Source organism: Vespula pensylvanica, chromosome 8 (assembly GCF_014466175.1).
Source record: "Vespula pensylvanica isolate Volc-1 chromosome 8, ASM1446617v1, whole genome shotgun sequence".
In the NCBI taxonomy this organism is placed as follows: Eukaryota; Metazoa; Arthropoda; class Insecta; order Hymenoptera; family Vespidae; genus Vespula; species Vespula pensylvanica.
In genome coordinates, this window is record NC_057692.1 from 2237370 (window position 1) to 2257682 (window position 20313).

The window sequence follows — 20313 nt, forward strand, 5'->3', positions numbered from 1 at the left end:
TAAAAAAAAAAAAAACAAAAACAAAAAAAAAGATGAAAAAATCTTTGTATCTCATCTGAGATGAGTGAAATGCGAAAAATTTAAAATTTAGAAAGGGAGAGAGAGAGAGAGAGAGAGGGAGAGAAAAAAAGAAAGAAGAGGAGTTCACAAGCATCTTCAGCTTTTAATCGTCGTCGTCGTCGTCGTCGTCGTCGTCGTCGTCATCGTCATCGTTGTCGTCGTCGTCGTCGTCGTCGTCGTCGTCGTCGTCGTCGTCTTCGTGGCCGTCTCCGTAGCAAGCTCGCGTGAACGCGATAGATAAAAATATGGGACCGGGGAAGAGAAAAAGGAGAAATTTTTTGGATTCTTTTTTTCTCTCTACTTTTTTTTCTTTAAAAGGAAAAAAAGACAAAAAAAGAAAGAAAGAAAGAAAGAAAGAAAGAAAGGAAATAAAAAAATAAAAAAAAAAAAGAAAAGAAAAATTATCGAGAAGTTTCCGGATTAAATATAACCGAGAGAAACGCGCGCCATACACCATATATGTATGTAATTCGTCCAATTATCCCGCGACAACTTTTTCTTCATTAATACGTCGATAAAATACATAGGGTGTCCCGATTTTCTCGACTCTTTCCTCTCGCAGACTCCTCTATTAAACTACCCCTCCCAAACGCTCTTTTAAAACGTTACGCGCAATAATGTATATATAATCTATATATTATTATACGCTCTCAGAAGAAAGAAAAAAGAAGAAAAAAGAAAAAAAAATGTTTAATGCATAGTTAATCGTATTTGCGTCGAAGAAGAAAGGAGAATAAGGAGGAGAAAGAGAGAGAGAGAGAGAGAGAGAGAGAGAGAGAGAGAGAGAGAGAGAGAGAGAGAGAGAGAGAGAAAGGGTATATGGAGTTATGATACGCGTACATAGATGTTGGAACATTCCGTTCATTTGACCTGCTCCTCCTCCTCCATCTCTTCTCCTCCTCTTCCTCCTTCTTTAAAAAAATTTACGACAAAAATATTCAAACTCTTTAGACGTTGAGTTTAGACTGGACAGCTCGAAGGATGAGATTATCATTTCCTTGTGATTCGCACGCATTGATAATCGTTTCTCACAAGAAAAAAAAAATACGTAATCTTAAAATTATAAAGTTTAACTATTGGTTTTCGGTAGGAGGTTTAGTTGATTACAGAGAAAAAAATATTTGAAAAAAGTAAAAAAAAAAAAAAAAAAGAAAGAAATAGAGTTATTTGAGTATACGATTATATAATAACACATTACTTCAGCGTGTTTATGATAAATTGGCGTAATTGAGTTATTGTGAGATAGAATGAAAATGAAAAAATATGTTGGAGAGAAATTAGAAATTGAGAGAAATAAGAGAGAGAGAGAGAGAGAGAGAGAGAGAGGAAGTACACATTCAACAAATACACCGTTCGTAGTTTCTTTTATTCTTCTTTTAAAATAGCGAATGAAGAAACAAATCAAGTATAATATTATGTACTGATCGTTAATAAGTCATAAAGACTATCTTATTTTTGACTATATTGATATATAAACGTGCGTGCTCTTCTATACACACGTTTCGTAAATAATTAAATAACCAAGGGGTTTGGAGTGTGTATATGTGCGGACGCGCGCGTTGTGTGCAAGTGTTACCAAACATAAACATTAATCGATTAAAAATTAAAGAAAACATATGGATAAACACCGTCATGGTTGATCTATCATTATATTATATTTCTTGAAACGATCTAAAATACGAAATTTGATTGAACGGAATTTGATTTTATTCGGAAAAAAAGAATTTAACAGATCGTAAAATTGCACTTGAAATATGAATGCATGTATGTACGCGTGGGTGTGTGTGCGTGTGTTCGTGTGTATGAATGAAAAAAAGATATTATGCGAAAAAAGAATAGCACAGCGTAAAAATGAATTTCTTTGAATCGTTAAACGAGGGAAAGAGAGAACAAGAGAATTCAATTATTCAATAACATAAATATACGCAAATCGGTATTAATACATTAGTTAAACGTAAAGTTATACAAATTACCGCCGATGCGAGAAATAGAGAAATAGAGAGAGAGAGAGAGAGAGAGAAAGAATGAATGTAAAGTGAGAAAGAGAGTGAGAAGGAGAGAATGTATGTAACAGAGATAAAGAAAGCTATTGATAATTTTTTATCATAGCTGAGAGAGTATGATTTTTAATAACACCATAAAAAAGATTTCCATCGGACATAGAAGAAAAGAAAGAAAGAAAGAAAAAAAAGGAAGAAAGAGAGAGAAATGAAACGACTAAAAACGAAATAGAAATTTTTTTCGGAACTCTCACGAAATAAAATTTTTACGAACTCCGTCTTTCTCTTCTTCTATTAATTCTTTTTAATATATTTATGTATATATACACACATATGTCTCTCTCTCTCTCTCTCTCTCTCTTATCCCATAATAATATATATTATCCAGTGTCCGATCGCTCTCGTAATAAGGACTACAATTAATTTTTAACGCAACAATTTTTTGTTATAAAAGTCCATTCCGACGTTACAAATTTCAACTACGTCATCGTATGTTGCGTTGTCGTCATCTTGCGTTCTTCTTTCTTTTTATCTCTCTTTCTCTCTCCGTATGATTAAAATTTTTTTTTAATAAAAATATGTCATTTTTTGTTTTCTTTTCTTTTTCTTCTTTTAAACAACAACAACAACAACAACCATGGAAATAAGTCATTTTATTGGAGACATACGAGTTATACGTTTATATATTACATTATGATATTAATTCGACCAGCGAAATCGATCTTTTTGAAAGAAGAAACATTTCGTTTCTCGACGTACATATTCTCTCTCTCTCTCTCTCTCTCCTTCCCTCTCTCTCTCTCTCTCTCTCTCTCATATTTCATCCTATTTCCTCTATGATCTTTATTTTTCAACTATTATCTATGCGCGAGTATATTTGAATACGTTTGTTTCGACTTCACGTTGACCATTTCAATTTCTTTTTTCTTCCTCCCCCACCTACCCTCTTCTTTTTCGTTCTTCGCTCGATACATTCACATACACACACATGCGCGTCCGCGCGCATATATAAGAAAAAAAGCAAGTTACGTAACACATGTTAACACAGCACACCTACACGCCCATAATAGAACACCGCGGAACGCGAAAAACGATAAATGAAAATTTGGCGAGAAACGAACGAACGTGTGTCGGATGAGATGTGTTGTTCCAACAAAGAAACACAAAAAAATACATAAATTATATTATTATCATCGTTATCATCATCATCATCATCATCATCATCATTATCATCATTATCATCGTCGTCGTTGTCATCGTTGTCGTTATTATCGTGGCCATCGCCATCGCTATCTTCATCGTCATCATCATTGTCATCGTTATCGAAAGAGAGTCGAGAAGAAAATCTGCGGACACCCGCGTGTCGTCTTGCCAGTAGCGCGGGAATGGCAACGTTCGATCCATGAAGTTTGAAACACGGCCGTTTGTGTGTTGGATATATTATTATAATAATATAACGAGATGAATTTAACGGTATAAAAAAGAAAAAAAAATATCGCAACCAAAAAGAAAGAAAAAAGAAAAAAAAAAGTTGTCCGCTTGGCATCGAGAAGCTAGCAGCAAACCAGCGTCGCTTCCAAAATGGCTCCCTGTGCTGCCCTTCCCTCCCTGTTTATCAGCAAAATCCTTTGTTCCCAACCACCACCACCAACCCTTCCCCGCCCCCATCCAAAAACAACACCTTCTCTTCGTCCCTCCTACCGAATTACGTTCTATTTGTATTTATCATCGATCATCGTAATTGTAAATTATAATTATTATTATAAACGTTTACACGAGATAATAAATTCTGATAAAATGTCTAAGAAAAACCATAAAAAAAAATTACGGCTGGTCTCTCTCTCTTACAATACGCTTTTCTTCAATAATTAATTGTTGTTCTTTTTACGTAGCACTTTCTTTTGGTTTGTCCTTTTTTTCTTTTAATTTTTTGTCCTTTATTTTTTCGTAGTCTTTGTATTTTTACTCTTTATTTTTTTCCTTTGATAGTTCCCTTCATTCCTCCAATAATAATATATTATTACGATCGGTAGTTTTGAATCACTGTACGGAGTTCATTTAAAAAGAAGCAATGAAGTAATGAAGCTGTGCAAAAGTAACGTCAACGTTAGGGTGATGAAATTTACTATGAAATTTATCAAGAACCGAATTCGAATTTCTCTCAAATTTGATCAATAATTTCTTTGAATTGCTTAATCGCGTTCTTGAACGTCGTCCACCAAGGTGGTGAAAGGTCAATATAAATCTGTGAATTCAAGAAGAAGAAGAGGAAGAAGAAAAAGCGATCCTACGCACATAGTTATATCAATCGAATTATATAATTTAGATTGGGGGGTGAATGGAAGAAAAAGAGAAAAATCATTCATAATAAGACTAATATTATCTGTCCTTCGTGATCACGAAACACTTGGAACAGTGATCGATGCATAGGATTTAGTTCTTTTTTTTTTTTTTTTTTTTTTTTTTTATAAACAAAATTTCTAAAACTTATTGGACCGAGTCCTAATTTAAAGAATAGTAATTTTTTCTTTACTCTTAAAGAATTTTTTTAATGAACATATAAAATTAATTAATTTACACAAGAGAAAATACTCCTCACACTTGTCAGAATCTCTTCACTATAGGATATTACGTACTCGTTTATCATTTAAATTCTGTCAAGGTAATCACGAAAATTTATATTTCAATATAATAGCAATCAATATCAGTGACGTGTAAAGATTTTTCTACGGTTATATATGAAATATGTATGTATCCATATTTCGCAAACGTTGTTACATCGTTTTGCCCTTGCAAATGTTCACATTTTTTTTCATTTGCTTTTTTTGAAATAATTAAAAATTTTTTATGGTGATCGTTAGCATGCCTTTTTTTTCTTTTTTTTTTTTTTTCATTCATATAACACTTTATCAAAGTTTAGATAAGAAAACTTAAGACGTTCTACATATGTCGTGTTTACTTGTCGTTCTATGAAAAAAACATATGCATATATATGATATTATTTGCTAATCGAAATTTGTATATATATTTTTTTAATGGAGGTTTATACTTTCATGATTACCGCACGTGCTATATCATTGCATAGTTCGAACATATGTCTTCTTACGAAAATTCTTTTTTTTTTCTCTTTTTTTTTTTCTTTTTTTTTTTTTTAATTGAATAAACGCGTTTTATTCCACTTGATTCTAAAGAAAAGAGAAACGAACATAGCGAAGAAAGATTTCACATTCATCATAGTGATCCTCAACTTGTGTTATAAAATAAAAAACACTCTCAATAATGGGTGAAAAATTTATTTTTTTCTAGGATGGAAAAAGAATGGAAAAAAAGAGGTTTTTTTTTCAGATCGAGAATAAAAAAAATATTTTGAGAAATGCGATTCAATCGTTGGTTTCGAGATCATACCAGTTGCCGATCCTAATTATAGAGTACAATATTTAGAGATTCTCAACATGTGCTAAGAAGTAAAACTTTTAGATGTACAACGTTAGAAAGTATATAAATTAAATATAAAATTTATTGTGTGTGTATGTATACATATATATATATATATATATATATTTCCTTTCATTCATATCATTATAATTTTATATTTATACAAGGAAAAGTTACATGGCGAATCTACGTGAGGTATATAATAAAAGATTGAGAATCACTGCTTCAACCGATTACTGCACATCTATATAGATCTAAAGAGAAAAATTAAATTATTAATCAAATGCTAACTTTGTGACGTAACATATATTGTATTTGTAAATGTATTCGTGTAATTGCGAGTAAGAAAAGATCGTCGTTTGTAATTTTTATTGTCTTTTTCTGTCAGAGAAGTTTAAGTTAGAACGGACGCCGTGACCTACGAGATCATCGTCACGTATATTCGAATACCTGACAGCACATGACTTCATTGGAAGCATCACGTAATCCATATCTCTACACAGGAAAGTTCTTGTTTCGATCAGTGGACGACTAAATTGATTGGTATCACGACGATTGACACCATTAATTAACGCATTCTCGATTCACAATTATATTTTATCATCATACATATTGTAAATTTATCGAGACAAAGACTTATATAAGTTCGAAAATTTTATGTCTTTAATAGGTGAATTTCGATCTGACGAAATACGAAAGTATGATGAAACTTTATAACGAAAAGTATCACAGAAGTTCGTAAATATTTATTTATGTATGTACGTACTTACGTACGTACGTATGTATTGCGATTGGTAATAATAATTAAGAAAAAAGAAAAAAAAGTTTTCAAGAGAACTTTTTTGTTACGAATTAATTTTTAATGACAGAAAAAAGAAGGACGATTTTTTTGTTCGTACAATGTCCCTTAAAGATTCTCCTTCGATGTATTTCGTGTCTCTCTCTTGTCTCGAGAATTTTATTATTTCGTAATTGATATTGTAAAAAAAAGTTTATGGAAATATTTACGTATTTATCAATGGTCCATTTTGGATTGTGAGAGAGGGAGAGGGAGAGGGAGGGAAAGAAAAAAAATTATTTAAAAAGACGTCAATACGACGATGACGAGTGTTAAAATAAATACTTGTCTATCGTTGATAAATTTAGAATCTCTACCAACTGTACTTTTGAATAGAGTTATTATGTATATATATACATATATACATGTGTGTGTGTGTGTGTGTGTGTGTGTGTGTGTGTGTGTGTGTGTGTAGACATACACACACATATCGATCGATAATCGTAAGCTTCGACAAGACGTCATTTAAATTGCGCGTCCGTCTTGTCTGTTAATGCAGTATATATAAAAAAAAAAAAAGAGAGAAAAAAAGAAAGAAAAAAATTTGCGATATTCCCTATAAAACGTTTCGAGTAAAAGAGATTATTGATAGGATAAGAAAACTTAAAAAAAAAATGATCATTTTTCACGATACCAATGATGGTAGGAGACGCATGTTCGAAATTTTTACGTAAGGTATTCGAAGAATTCAGCGCGAGTTTTAAAACGTTCTGCGATTGGTTAACGCATCCGCCGATGAACGTTGATTGGCGAGTGAATCGGATGAGGTGGGGATCAAGTGTTTGAGCAGGGTCGGTGGTGGAACATAGGAACTTAAAGGTCACCTTCAGTCGCCCAAACGTCGTGCGAGTGTTGTCTTTGACGGTTCGAGAGGTAGCAGCTAGAGTGCTGCATTTTATCAGAGAGCGAGAAAGCGAGAAAGAGAGAGAGAGAGAGAGAGCGAAGAGCACGTTTTATCGTTGCTTCTTTCGCTCGTTGAGCTCAATTTCTTCTTTAAGTAAGTAATAACGCCATTATGAGATATCTTTATATTCATATTAAAAAGACGTCGAATCTTATATTCGTAATAAAAGGACGCCAAATTTAATATTCGACGTGTGACGAATACCGAATTTTTCATCGTTTGCATCGTTTTAACTCTTCCGAGCTCGATACAAGATCATTAAAACGTTCTAAACAATTCGAACACGTTGGAAAAGGATTCCTTAGGTAGTCGATAGTCGCTTGTTTCTTGACGTTAAGGTCGATTCACAAATTTTCTTGTCCGTAACTTTTACCTACGTCGAATACGTTCGAGGTATAATTTCAGGGGCTTCGGATTTATCCTACGTTCGTGTTTAATACGCTTGAAAACGTCAAGTGACGTTTCGATATCGTACGATTCGTTCGGAACAGATATCATAGCAATTATCGTCTATGCACGAATATTGATATTGGACGGGAAGGGTTCACTCATACCGATAGTGTGTAATATGTAAACATTATTTATCTCACGCAACTGAGAAACGACATGGGAAATGTTGTGAATCGACCTTTATTCGATAGATTATCATTACTGCATATCATCACCGTCAGGTTTTCATCTTTTGATTTGACGTTCCATCTTTGAAATATTGCCAAAATGTTTTTTCTAATAATGACGCCACGTTTCGCAGATCCAAACGATCCTTTGAGAATATTGTTCGACTGTCTCTTTCGTCTTTTTATTATTTTTATGTTTTTTAAATATTTCTTTCCAATTTGGAAGTTAAAATAATTAGAATTCGATCACAAACGTAAAGACAATCATTTAAATGACGACAATCGTCCGTATATAAAAACAGAATTTACTGTTGCCAAACTTATATGTCGTATATATGTATTATGTGCCATCATGTGTACATTACTGAGGCAACATTGCAAGTTTATGTTCTATCGTAACAAAAGAAACTCGTCCGAAAAAGAGATATAGCATGCTATGAAAATTTGGTGTCAAGGTGAGAGATCGTCTCTGTTACTTCAAAATTTATCGTTCGGATTGTAAACAATTAAAAGAACAGTAATTACACAATAATTATTAATATTATTACATTATTTTGTCGTTTTTTTTTTAATGTAGATCGTTTGTCATTAATTTTAGTCTCAAATATGGATTACAAAAAGAAAAATATACATTCCAAAAATATCTATTCACGGATAGATGTTACGAAGAAAAGTCATATTGATCACTGTTCTACTGCTACTACAATGCTATCTGTTGTACATAATAATCCAATTATGTTAGATAAAAATTACGATACTAGAAAAGAAACTGATATATACAATGATAAATCAAACTCTTATGACTTATCAAGAGAAAGTTCAGAAGTACTTTGTGTTTGTGATACGCAATTTGGAACTGTTTTAAGTAAATAACATTTAGAAAATTTTAAGTATTTGTGTTAATAAAAATAATATGACGACATAAAAGTAAATCCTACTAATATATCATATAATTAATGTCTTACCAAATTCATTTCAAAAATCTCTTTCTTTTAATTTATTCTGTTTTATAGAAAGATTGTCAAATCTGCGACACAATCATGGCTGAAGACTTAGTACCGCAGACCAAATTTATAAAACCAGGTAGTCATAAAGGTAAAGGCCTAGCTGTCTTTACCAGCGGTGGTGATTCACAAGGTAAATGTTCATCTGATAATCGATATATATTTAATTTTGGATATTAAAAAACATTATATTTAAATATTATTTTTCAGGTATGAATGCCGCAGTAAGGGCAGTTGTAAGAATGGGTATATATTTGGGTTGCAAAGTTTTCTTTATCAAAGAAGGTTATCAAGGTATGGTTGATGGTGGAAGTAATATAGTAGAAGCAACTTGGTCGTCCGTATCATGTATTATTCATAGGGTCGGTAGATAATATTTGATAAGAATTTTAAATTTGTTATAATTTAGTACATTGTAGTTTTGTCAAATCTTTAGGGTGGTACAATGATAGGATCTGCTAGATGTCAAGAATTCAGAGAACATGCTGGTCGTTTAAGAGCAGCTAAAAATTTAGTAACAAATGGAATATCCAATTTAGTTGTTATTGGAGGTGATGGTTCTCTAACTGGCGCAAATCTTTTCAAAGAAGAATGGGCTGACCTTTTGAAGGAACTTGCAGCAAATGGTGTGTAAACGAAATTAGATCTAATTATAATAATTGTATTATTCAACGTTATATAATATAGTAATTATGCCCTAGGTGAAATAACATCTGAACAAAGTGAAAAATACAAATGCTTACATATTGTTGGTATGGTGGGTTCCATTGATAATGATTTTTGCGGAACTGATATGACTATTGGAACGGACTCTGCATTACATCGTATTATAGAAAGTATTGATGCTATTGTTAGCACAGCTTATTCTCACCAACGTACGTTTATAATGGAAGTTATGGGGAGACATTGTGGGTATGTATGATATAAAATTTAATGTATATTGAAAACAACAATTTACTTCATATCCAGAAAGAGTCATTAGGTGCAATGAAAGTTTATTATGTTATCATAGTTGATCTAAAGAGCTGATACAAGTTTTCTACTTTTTTTGAACATTTCTTTCTGTTTTAATATTGGCCTATCTATTGGTATTGGTTACCGCACTTTGTCATATGGTATAGTATAAAAATTAAAATTAACATTTGGCTAGGTATCTGGCCATTGTGGGTGCTCTAGCTGCAGAGGCAGACTATGTTTTCTTCCCAGAATGTCCACCTCCCATCGACTGGCCTGAAAAATTATGTAAAAAGTTGGAACAGGCATGTTTTATGAATTTTCAAAATTTTTCATTTTGTTGCTTTTAACTAATGGGATTTTAACAAAAAAATTTTTTTATCTAATATCATGCTTCAATCACTGAGTGGTTGTCAATGTTAAAAATATGTACCACATTTAAAATCCTCCTCCGATATAAATACGGGCGAGTGGACAAAAATGCTCCTTTTGTATTTAACAAATGAATTATAAATGTGTAGATTTATTATTTTGATTGGAAAAAAATATTTCATATAATCAGAAATCAGAAGCTTCCAGGTATTTAACAATAGCTTCGAGTTTGGCTTCTGAAGCTTGCTATTCGTTTCTTCCTGAATGTCCAACAAAAGGTGATTGGGTCAATGAACTTTGTGAAGCTGTGCAGAAGGCATGTCAGCTCTAAATACTTTTAGTAACATGCTTTTGATTACACGATTATTTCAATCCTAGTAACAATTTATGGAATAGTTAGATCCCTTTGATTGTAGGAAGATATATTCAAATTTTTTATTAAATATAACGTAGCCCATTACTTTTAAAGGACATTCAATCATATATTTCAAGTGCTAGATTTCATATTAAAACGAGAAGTAATATTCAATATATTTAGTTACATCTCTTTACGAGTATTCGATTTTTTAAATATATAGTATCTATCAATGAAGATTCTTTGATATGCCAAATGTGCAATGATATGTTATTGATTAATTTCATTTATCCTATTTAAAATTTGCTCTTGTATTATGACTCTAATAAGACAATGCAAATGTATTTAAGAAGTGTAGTACATATTATTTTAGCTAGTTTTCATGACATACCATTACAGTTACCTGGCTCTAGTGGCAGCTATCTGTTGTGAAGCAGATTTTGTTTTCATCCCAGAATGGCCACCAGAGCAGGATTGGCCGAACAAGCTCTGCAAAAAATTATTGCAGGTTTGCTAACCTTTTTTTTTTTCATTTTTTAAAGAGCAATTAATGTGCTTTTGCTTTTTGTACATCATATCTTTACATAAATTAAAAATTAGCTTTTTTTACAGTTTAATTCATAATCACATAAATGATGAAAAGCTTTGTATGAATAGAATACATATAAATTATTCTTAATTTCTTACTCATAATGGGGTAAGTTATTCGTAGTTCGTTTTCCTTTTTTGCTTCTGTGTTCATTATTTCAAAATCTAACATTACATCCACAAAGCAAATATAATATACGATGTCTTGAAATCCTATAAAATGCAATAGAATAAAAATCCAGTAGTAGTTGCATAAATATTTTCATAATTCTAATAAAATGAAATATAATTAGAAGTGTTTTATAATAATTAAAATATCGTATATTTTATGCTCTTCACAACTATTTTGGATTGATTAATAACTTGCTTGCAAATTTTACTTTATTATCGTTATATAAACTTTTTATATAAAATTAAGAGCGATTATATTTTTTTTAAATAATAAATATATTTTCAGGAACGTCTTACTGGACAACGATTGAATATTATTATTGTAGCTGAAGGTGCTGTAGATAGGAATGGTGATCCTATTACTGCTGCAAAAGTACATAAAGTTGTTGTTGATAAATTACAACAAGATACCAGGATCACTGTGTTGGGTCATGTCCAAAGAGGTGGTAATCCATCTGCTTTTGATAGAGTGTTGGTAAGTTTTTTGTCATTGATTTTTTCTTTTTTTTTTTCATTTTTTTTTGTCATTTGCAGTTTTTATTTTATGCAATCTTTTTTTATGCACATATTATTTTATTTGGAAATTGGTAATATTTTATAGGGGTGCAGAATGGGTGCCGAAGCTGTAATGGCATTAATGGAAGCAACGCCTGAAACAGAAGCTTGCGTTGTTACATTGGATGGAAATCAAGCTGTTAGATTACCACTAATGGAATGTGTACGTCGTACGAAGGCTGTAGCTAAAGCTATGGCAGATAAAAATTGGGATCTTGCAGTCAAACTTCGGGGAAAGTAAGGAAATAATATAATTTCAATAATTTAATAAGACACCGGCGCGCGTTTGTGATTCTATGTTCACATGATTTTTATATTTTACAGAGGTTTCGCCCGTAACTTGGAAACATACAAAATGTTGACTCGATTGAAAGCACCTGCAGATTATGATGCAAAGGTAATATTTTAATATTTTCTATTATATGTTTATTCTTATTTAATATTTATTTAAATGTATATTCGTATAAATGGAATTGAAAATCTTGATTAGTCCTGTGCTAATAAAATTATATGTGTATTAATCGTTGCATGTAATTACAATTCTAATATTTTAAGATTTTTGATTCTATAATATAATAAAAAATATATGGAAATGGTATTTATATACAAATATGAAATAGTGATCAAATTGTGAAATAATGGTCAGACTATTGTTAATAGCAGATTCAAAAAAAAAAAGAAAAAAAAAAGTATGTATAAAATAATAACTTTTTACAAACATTATTTTGTCTGACATTTATTTCGAATAATTCTGTATATATATATATACATAAATATCTACATATATTTAATAAATAAATAAATATATATGTATATACCTTATGTAATATTGCTTCAGGAAATGAATGGTCCTACATTAACAAAGGTAAATTTATATAAAATAGTCACAAGCTTACACCCCTTTTTTACCATTGTGTTTAACACTTCAAGGAAATTTCTAATTACTTCTTTTTTCTTCTAAAAGCAATTCACTCTATGTGGACAAGTGAGTTAAATAGTAAATTCATATCTTGCTGTATTATAAAACAAATAACAAACAATTTTTATAAGATGTAGTTATTGTATATCAATTATCCTTTCAGACTGTGTATACAAAAACATTGTGTTTTAATATGCATGTAGCATGAGAGATGTTGTTAATATTTAAAATACATATATTTTCTATATATATATGTGTGTGTATATAGACATTCATATTTTTATTTTATTGCAGGATCATCATACAGTAGCTGTAATGCATATTGGTTCACCTTCTTGTGGTATGAACGCTGCAGTACGTTCTTTTGTACGAAATTGTATCTATAGAGGTGATAAGGTATGTTAAAGAAAAATAAATTGATATATCTTTTATATTTTTATCAATCTTACTAATAAAATTATCCAATTTAGGTCTATGGAGTCTATGATGGTATACTGGGTCTTATGTCTGGAAAGTTCAAATTAATGGATTGGCCCTCTGTAACAGGATGGGTATCACAAGGTGGTGCTTACTTAGGAACAAAACGTACTCCTCCGAAAGATGATCAATTACCTCAAATAGCTCAAAAATTAAAAGAATTTGGAATCCAGGCTTTACTTATTATAGGTGGATTCGAGGTTAATAAACGATTAGTTTTTATCGACATATCTATTTTATCACGTTTAAAAAATATTTTTTTATCAATTATTTTGTTGTTATTTCTTTTTTAATTTTTGATTTTATTTATTTATTTTTTATTTTATTTTATTCTATTCTATTTTATTTTATTTGATTTGTTTTTTAATTATATAGGGTTATCAAACAGGACTTACATTCTATAATGCAAGAGACAAATTTGAAGAATTTAGAATTCCTATTGCTATGATACCTGCTACTATCAGTAATAATGTTCCTGGGACAGAATTTTCTTTAGGTTGCGATACTGCTTTAAACGAAATTACTGAGGTACTTTCTAGTATTATTCCTGTGTGTTAATATTATTTATAGAATATCTTATATTTCATTTATATGATAATCATCTTTCTTCAGATTTGTGATCGCATTCGTCAATCAGCACAAGGTACTAAACGTCGTGTATTTATCATCGAGACTATGGGTGGTTATTGCGGTTATTTAGCGACTGTAGCAGGATTGGCCGGTGGTGCTGATGCAGCTTATATCTTTGAGGAAAAATTCAATATTAAGGATTTAAATCAGGACGTAATAGCAATGGCTGCAAAAATGTCGGAAGGTGTGCAGAGAGGTCTTATTCTTAGAAATGAAAATGCTAATTTGAATTATAATACTGATTTCATGCAAAGACTGTTTAGTGAGGAAGGAAAAGGATTGTTCAGTTGTAGGATGAATATAATCGGTAATTATACGTAACATAAATTAATTTCATATATAAGAAAAAATACTGAAGCTGTAAGAAATTTGAAAAGTTAATTTTATTTTTTACTTCTAAAGGTCACATGCAACAAGGTGGTTCGCCAACTCCTTTTGATCGTAACTTGGGTACTAAAATGGGTTCTAAAGCTGTTGAATGGTTTAGCGAGCAATTTAAAAAATGTACTAATGCGGAAGGACGTACGGTCACAACGGATCCAACTAGTGCAGTAATGTTAGGTATCGTTAGAAGACAGTACAGGTTCACACCTTTCAAAGATCTCATGGAAGTTACTGATTTCGAGTAAGTGTTTGATCTCGTTTTTTTTTTTTTTTTAATATATATCGTGTGTTATTAAAAATATATGATTGTATATATTATATAAAAAAAAATTTATTCGCAGGCATCGCATTCCGACGTATCAATGGTGGATGAAATTACGACCATTGCTAAAAGTTTTAGCGAAGCACGAATCGACGTACGAAGAAGAAGGTCTATACATAACTGTAGAAGAAATGGATCTTGATAATGATGCGCCTCTTGTGTAATTTATACACATCAATACCTGGTACCTAACTGAAGGTAATGTGTCTATGATAGCACACATTGATTGTGTGCAAAATAGGTTTTAATAAATATTTGCAGTATTGCGTTATATTAGAATATTCGCGTTTGATTGCTTAATATGAAAAGAAAAGAGGAAATAGAATTTTAGTTAATACTTTTCAATAAATAAGAAACACAAGATTCAATCCTAAATGTATTGTCATTACACAAACAGTAACACAAAAGTTTTATAAAAAAGAAAAAAAAAACTCTTATAATACTAATGCACTTCTCTCTGTAGTTATATATTGGTAAGCCGAAAACGTAACAAAGAAGAAAGAAAAAAGCTGAAAATGTGAATACTTAAAATAAACTGCATATTATAAAAAGACACGAATGGTAAATAGATAACTTTATTTTGTTTTTTGCGCTATCGTATTTAAATTTTAAGCATATTTTAACTCAGGTAACAAATAGGTACAAAGGCAATACCTGGAAACAGAAAATTTAAATTATTCTATTGAATTAATAATGATATTAATTGATGATATCTCTGTGTTACTCGTGATTAATTAATAATACAAGAGTGACAAAGTAATGTCATTGCAATATATTGGGTATATGTAAAATTAGCAGCTATGTGTGTATATCTACTACAAGTAATAATGCACATTATTACATATCTAAAATGCTTTTCTAAATTATTTCACCTTTTTTTTTTTTTTAATATTATTCGCGAGAAGCATTATTTATATACCTATATACATTTGGTGAAAACAGAAAATTAAAATTGTCTGGCACTAAAGAGAATTTGAGTTATGATACAATTTTTAACATAAATTAAGAAAAATGTGTATGTATTTTGAAAATAGCGTTTAAAAATATCGCAGTTTCAAGAGTTTGATATGCGGCTCCGATTCTCATAGTGTAATATTTTTATATATTTAATGTTGGGCCACTTTTTGGCCAGGTAAAGGATATATTATAAGAGATATATCTAAAAAAAATATAATATGTATACTAATTATCACACTGGCATTAATACTTTTATTTTCTTATTAATATTTGCGCCAAATAAACGTATCTATATCTATATATATATATATATATATATATATATATATATATATATATATATACATACATATATTGATAAAGCAATCATTCTGATATATTTAAAATCAATATTAATGCAATGTTATAAACATATAAGACATTTTTATTTATATGAATGAATGAATTATGATATTTTAATTTATTTGAGTATTATGTTATAAAACATTATAATTTATTTATGAGCCTCCAATATATTTCATGGTTTAATAAATTACCAATGGTAAAGTTTAAAAATCGTATATTTAGTATTTCATCGATATAACGTGAGTCGAGAAGTATATCAGATTTAGTCTTACTCTGCACAAGATAAAATGCTAAACTGTGTTTGTGGTTTATTAAGAATGTAGAAATAAGAAAAATGTTTTGTGCCAATTTATGTTGATAAATAAAGTTTTACTTTCAGTTTAGCATTATTAAAAGCTATCAAAAGCTATTTGGAGAATATACTTGTCTACCTCAAAACATAATTTGCAATTAAGGATGACTATTGGAAATAAATTAATCCTGAGTCATGCTGATTGCATATATCATTAAAACATTTTGCTAAAATTTAAGATTTTGCGATCATGAAAGTATTTAGATTCTTTTTTCCTATTATACTTATACCTATACTTGCAAATGAATTTGGCAAGTGTGTTGTGAACTCATATTTAATTTTAAAACATAATGTAGTCTTCTTCGTGTCTTGTCAAATTACGAAATCGTGTATTAACATTACAATACTACTGAAAGTAATGTTATTTCTGACTTCACTCGTGTTTCTAAATTCGTCTAAAGATATTAAATATTGTTAAATCTATGTAATAATATAATGTGTGTAATTGTGAAATGTTAACAAAGTGGAAAATGTTCAGAACAGTATATTGCAAAAGCTCATTAAATGTTACTAATATAAAAAAATTTACTAAAAATCCAAAAAGACTTCAAAATAGAACTTATATTTTCAAAGTTATTTTTCTGATACACATTACAAATAATGCATGTTAAATCATATTTCAAGTGCAACAGCATATGAGTGTCATTGAGCACTATAATATTTACAAAAATAGTGTACAAATAAAAAATATATATATATACGTGTATATATATGTATATATGTATATGTATATATATATATATATATATATATATATATATATATATGTATATGTATACACACACATATATACATATTTGATGTTGCATCAAGTTACTAATTTAAAATCGTTAATAAGTAGTTAAATTATTTAGAAAAATATAAAAGACAATAGTTCTTGTTGGAAGATACTAAAATAATGTAATATATGAAGATATACCTAATTATCCACACTAATAGAATCACACTTTATGTTATAAATGTATTTCTTTTTATCATTAAATGAATATGATACTTTTCTTAGATATTAGATTGTCACTATCAAAATATTAATGAATATAACAAAATTGTTTTGCATGTAATATATAAAATGCTTTAGAATTTACCATCTATAATATACTATTTCGATTTGAATGTAAATTACAACTATTTTACAATACACACACGTGCGCGTGCGTACGTGCACATACACCATGCAATATACAAATGTACAAATATCTTTACATAATATCAAAATGTTAATTACCAGCACTAGGTCAATAAGTATCTGTTGTTACGTTTAATATTCTGGAGATATATTTTTGAATCATTGTTAATTAATATGTGTATATCTTCAATGAAAAATAGTATCACCATAATTTAATTTATTTTCAAATGAAATTTTTAACATACACGTTCCTCTTAAAGATGCAAATTGAGTATTTTTTATTCGATATGATTAAACTTTCTAAAACTTAATGAGAACAATGATAGACCTAATGTAAAAAAAATACAAGCGTATATATTAAATTATTCAAAGTGTTGTATCTTTGTCATTAATAAATCGTATCTTGTAAATACGTCTTATATCTTTGTAACTTTTCCTGAAACTTATATACGATAAGTAAATAACTTTAATTCGTAATTTGTGACGTAGGAATACGCGCATGTTAAAAAGAGAGTGACTGATCGCGCATGACAGCAGCTGTTCGTTCATATTTGCTTTTATTCATATGGTACCAAACATGGTCGAGGATGATCTATCTTGTTTGACGTTTGCAATTCATAACAATAAAGGGGCGCTGTCTCTTTTTTCTAACTGTCAATTTACGGGCGTGTTACGTGTGTAATTAAAAACTGGCATTTAAATATTCATTACAGATCGGTTAGATGACGCCGACGGCAAGACGCCGTGATTTGACAGGTCATGGGGGCCTGTTTCGGCCGATGTTTTGCCAAAGTCACCGACTCGTTATCGTACAGGTTAGATATTATTATGACAACTGTTAGATCTTTTTTAAAATGATGTTAAACACGGTGGTATACTGCATCTTTATTCACAGTTAAACTCAACTCTATCTTTCATTTGTCTTTTTATTATTTTCATTATTTTTACACTTTATTTTGTTTAGTAATAAAATCATAATTTTCTCAATGTTTTTTTAGTAAATTTTATGTACTGTTTAAATTTAAGGTTGTATCACAGGCATACCAGCATGTCCTGCCAAGGAGACGAACGAGCTGAGGTAGATATTAGTTGTATTGTTTTTATTTCAATCTTGTATACATTATATTTTATTGCATTTTGTTTGTGATCGTTTATGCCATCTATAAAATATGTATGTTCTCTTCTTAAATAGCAAGTAGCATGATTAATTTGACGATATTAATGATTAAAGAATATTGACTGTATAAATGTGTTTATTATGAGATAAGACCATATGTATATATTTAACTAATTAATCTTACATTGCATGTGATCTAACCGAAAGTGTGATATAGACATGACCATAAATTACATTTTTTTCTTTACTCCATTGCCTAGAAATTGTTAATATGATCCAAAAATAGAAGATCATAAATTAAATTCATACATTTATATATACATATATATATAACATTATTATTAATTTTGTAGTTTATAGATGGAGAAGAAGATAAAGAACAACCTAAAGGATCAAAAACGTAAGAATCAGAATTCTTTTAATCCACAAGTAAGAGTTCTATATTAATTATAAATTTGATCCTTATGCTTACTGGACAGTCTGTTATCGTTTCTCTCCTTAAAGCAATTTAAGGTAATTTAATATTTTGAATTGAAAAGTATAAATTTTTTAAAGAAAATATTAAGTTCATATAAAATTTACATTTGATATCAAGAATTTGATAAGATCATCAATATTAAAGGTATTATATTTAGCATAAAAAATATGCACACTAGTCAAGTATAATTTATTGCATGTATATAATTTTTATTTTCTGATAAAGCTACATTTTCCTTTCATCCTAAAATATGAGCATTTTTCGATTGAAATCAAATAAATTCTTTGATTCTATCTTACTCAACTTTTATTAGAAGAGAGTGAAGTGTATATTGTATGAATTTTGAAAGGGTATGTTAACAGCTTATGCAACATGTATACAGCTTTGCAAAAAAAAAAGTAACATTCTTAATAGAACATAAATTATTATTAATGGATTCAAACTCTCTAGTTTATATATTTTATAGAAAAAACATGGAGTTCCTGTGACTTTAGAGTTATTAGACGAAGGGGGATGGCAAAGAGGTTCTAACAAATATGCCAGATTAAATTCTAGAAATGATCCTTCTACAAGGTATATATAACTCCTTTAAATAATATAAAGTTTATTGTGTAAAATAGTAAATATACAATTTTTTTTTAACAATATCAAATCTATTAGTTCTGGTTTAGACACACCATTACAAATACTTGATGTACGAAACTTAATGAAACAGCAAACTTGTGTTTCCTCTACACCTGGCTCCTCATTAGATCTTGAATGGGAACACGAAGGTAATTTGTTATACTGATGATGCATAAAGTCTTAAATTATACGAAATTTTAAAATGATTTCTCGAATATATTATTTTAGGGTTGCCACTGCCAGTTATGGATAATGATAAAATTAGTACAGATGGATCACAAACTTCAATTAATAATAGTCAGCCTTCTAGTTTGACAGCATCTCCCTGGTCTAGAGTATCAACACCAAACAGTTTAGAATGGGATCCTGTAGAAGCAGATATGGTATGTGTTGATATGGAGACTGAGCAGCTTTTGACTGAAATAGAGCGATTAACAGATAGGGCTTTAAAAGAAACAGGAGAATGGACTAATGATAGCTGATAGAAGATCCATTTGTATTTAAGAGGATTGTTTGTATTTTTCTATTATATAAAATATACAACACGAGGGGGGAGGGAGAAAGAGAGAGAAAAGTGTAAAATAATAGATGGCAAAAAATGTTCTACTATTTTCATTTTTCTTCATTGAAATGATAGAATTTAAATTGTTACAAATAATTTAGATTGTAAAATCTATAAAAATTGATAAAAAGAAATTTGGCAAAAGAAATTCAAAAGTACCATGATCA

General features: G+C 29.8%; 2 protein-coding genes across 12 annotated transcripts; both read left to right on the plus strand.

Moving 5' to 3' along the window:
- Positions 1–7162: 7162 nt before the first annotated feature.
- LOC122631001 (ATP-dependent 6-phosphofructokinase) lies at positions 7163–15436 on the plus strand. 10 transcript variants are annotated; one of them, XM_043816147.1, is made up of 18 exons: positions 7164–7330; positions 8868–8991; positions 9069–9220; positions 9295–9484; positions 9560–9770; positions 10009–10117; positions 11585–11773; positions 11900–12090; positions 12178–12250; positions 12692–12718; positions 12818–12838; positions 13067–13168; positions 13243–13449; positions 13625–13777; positions 13862–14186; positions 14282–14504; positions 14605–14783; positions 15049–15436. In XM_043816147.1, the coding sequence occupies exons 2-17, from the start codon at positions 8895–8897 to the stop codon at positions 14747–14749; spliced, it is 2415 nt and encodes an 804-aa protein (XP_043672082.1). In that variant the 5' UTR covers positions 7164–7330; positions 8868–8894; the 3' UTR covers positions 14750–14783; positions 15049–15436. The 10 variants fall into 10 exon arrangements, with proteins under 10 accessions (XP_043672078.1, XP_043672082.1, XP_043672077.1 ...); XM_043816144.1 differs by lacking the exon at positions 7164–7330 and adding exons at positions 7715–8309; positions 8453–8719 and having other exon boundaries at positions 14605–15436; XM_043816143.1 differs by lacking the exon at positions 10009–10117 and adding an exon at positions 10939–11047 and having other exon boundaries at positions 7163–7330; positions 14605–15436.
- A 2467-nt stretch (positions 15437–17903) lies between these two features.
- On the plus strand, positions 17904–20313 carry LOC122631007. Of its 2 annotated transcripts, XM_043816170.1 has the most exons (7): positions 17905–18180; positions 18392–18443; positions 18836–18882; positions 18962–18995; positions 19427–19533; positions 19621–19733; positions 19813–20313. In XM_043816170.1, the coding sequence occupies exons 1-7, from the start codon at positions 18125–18127 to the stop codon at positions 20064–20066; spliced, it is 663 nt and encodes a 220-aa protein (XP_043672105.1). In that variant the 5' UTR covers positions 17905–18124; the 3' UTR covers positions 20067–20313. The 2 variants fall into 2 exon arrangements, with proteins under 2 accessions (XP_043672106.1, XP_043672105.1); XM_043816171.1 differs by lacking the exons at positions 18836–18882; positions 18962–18995 and having other exon boundaries at positions 17904–18180.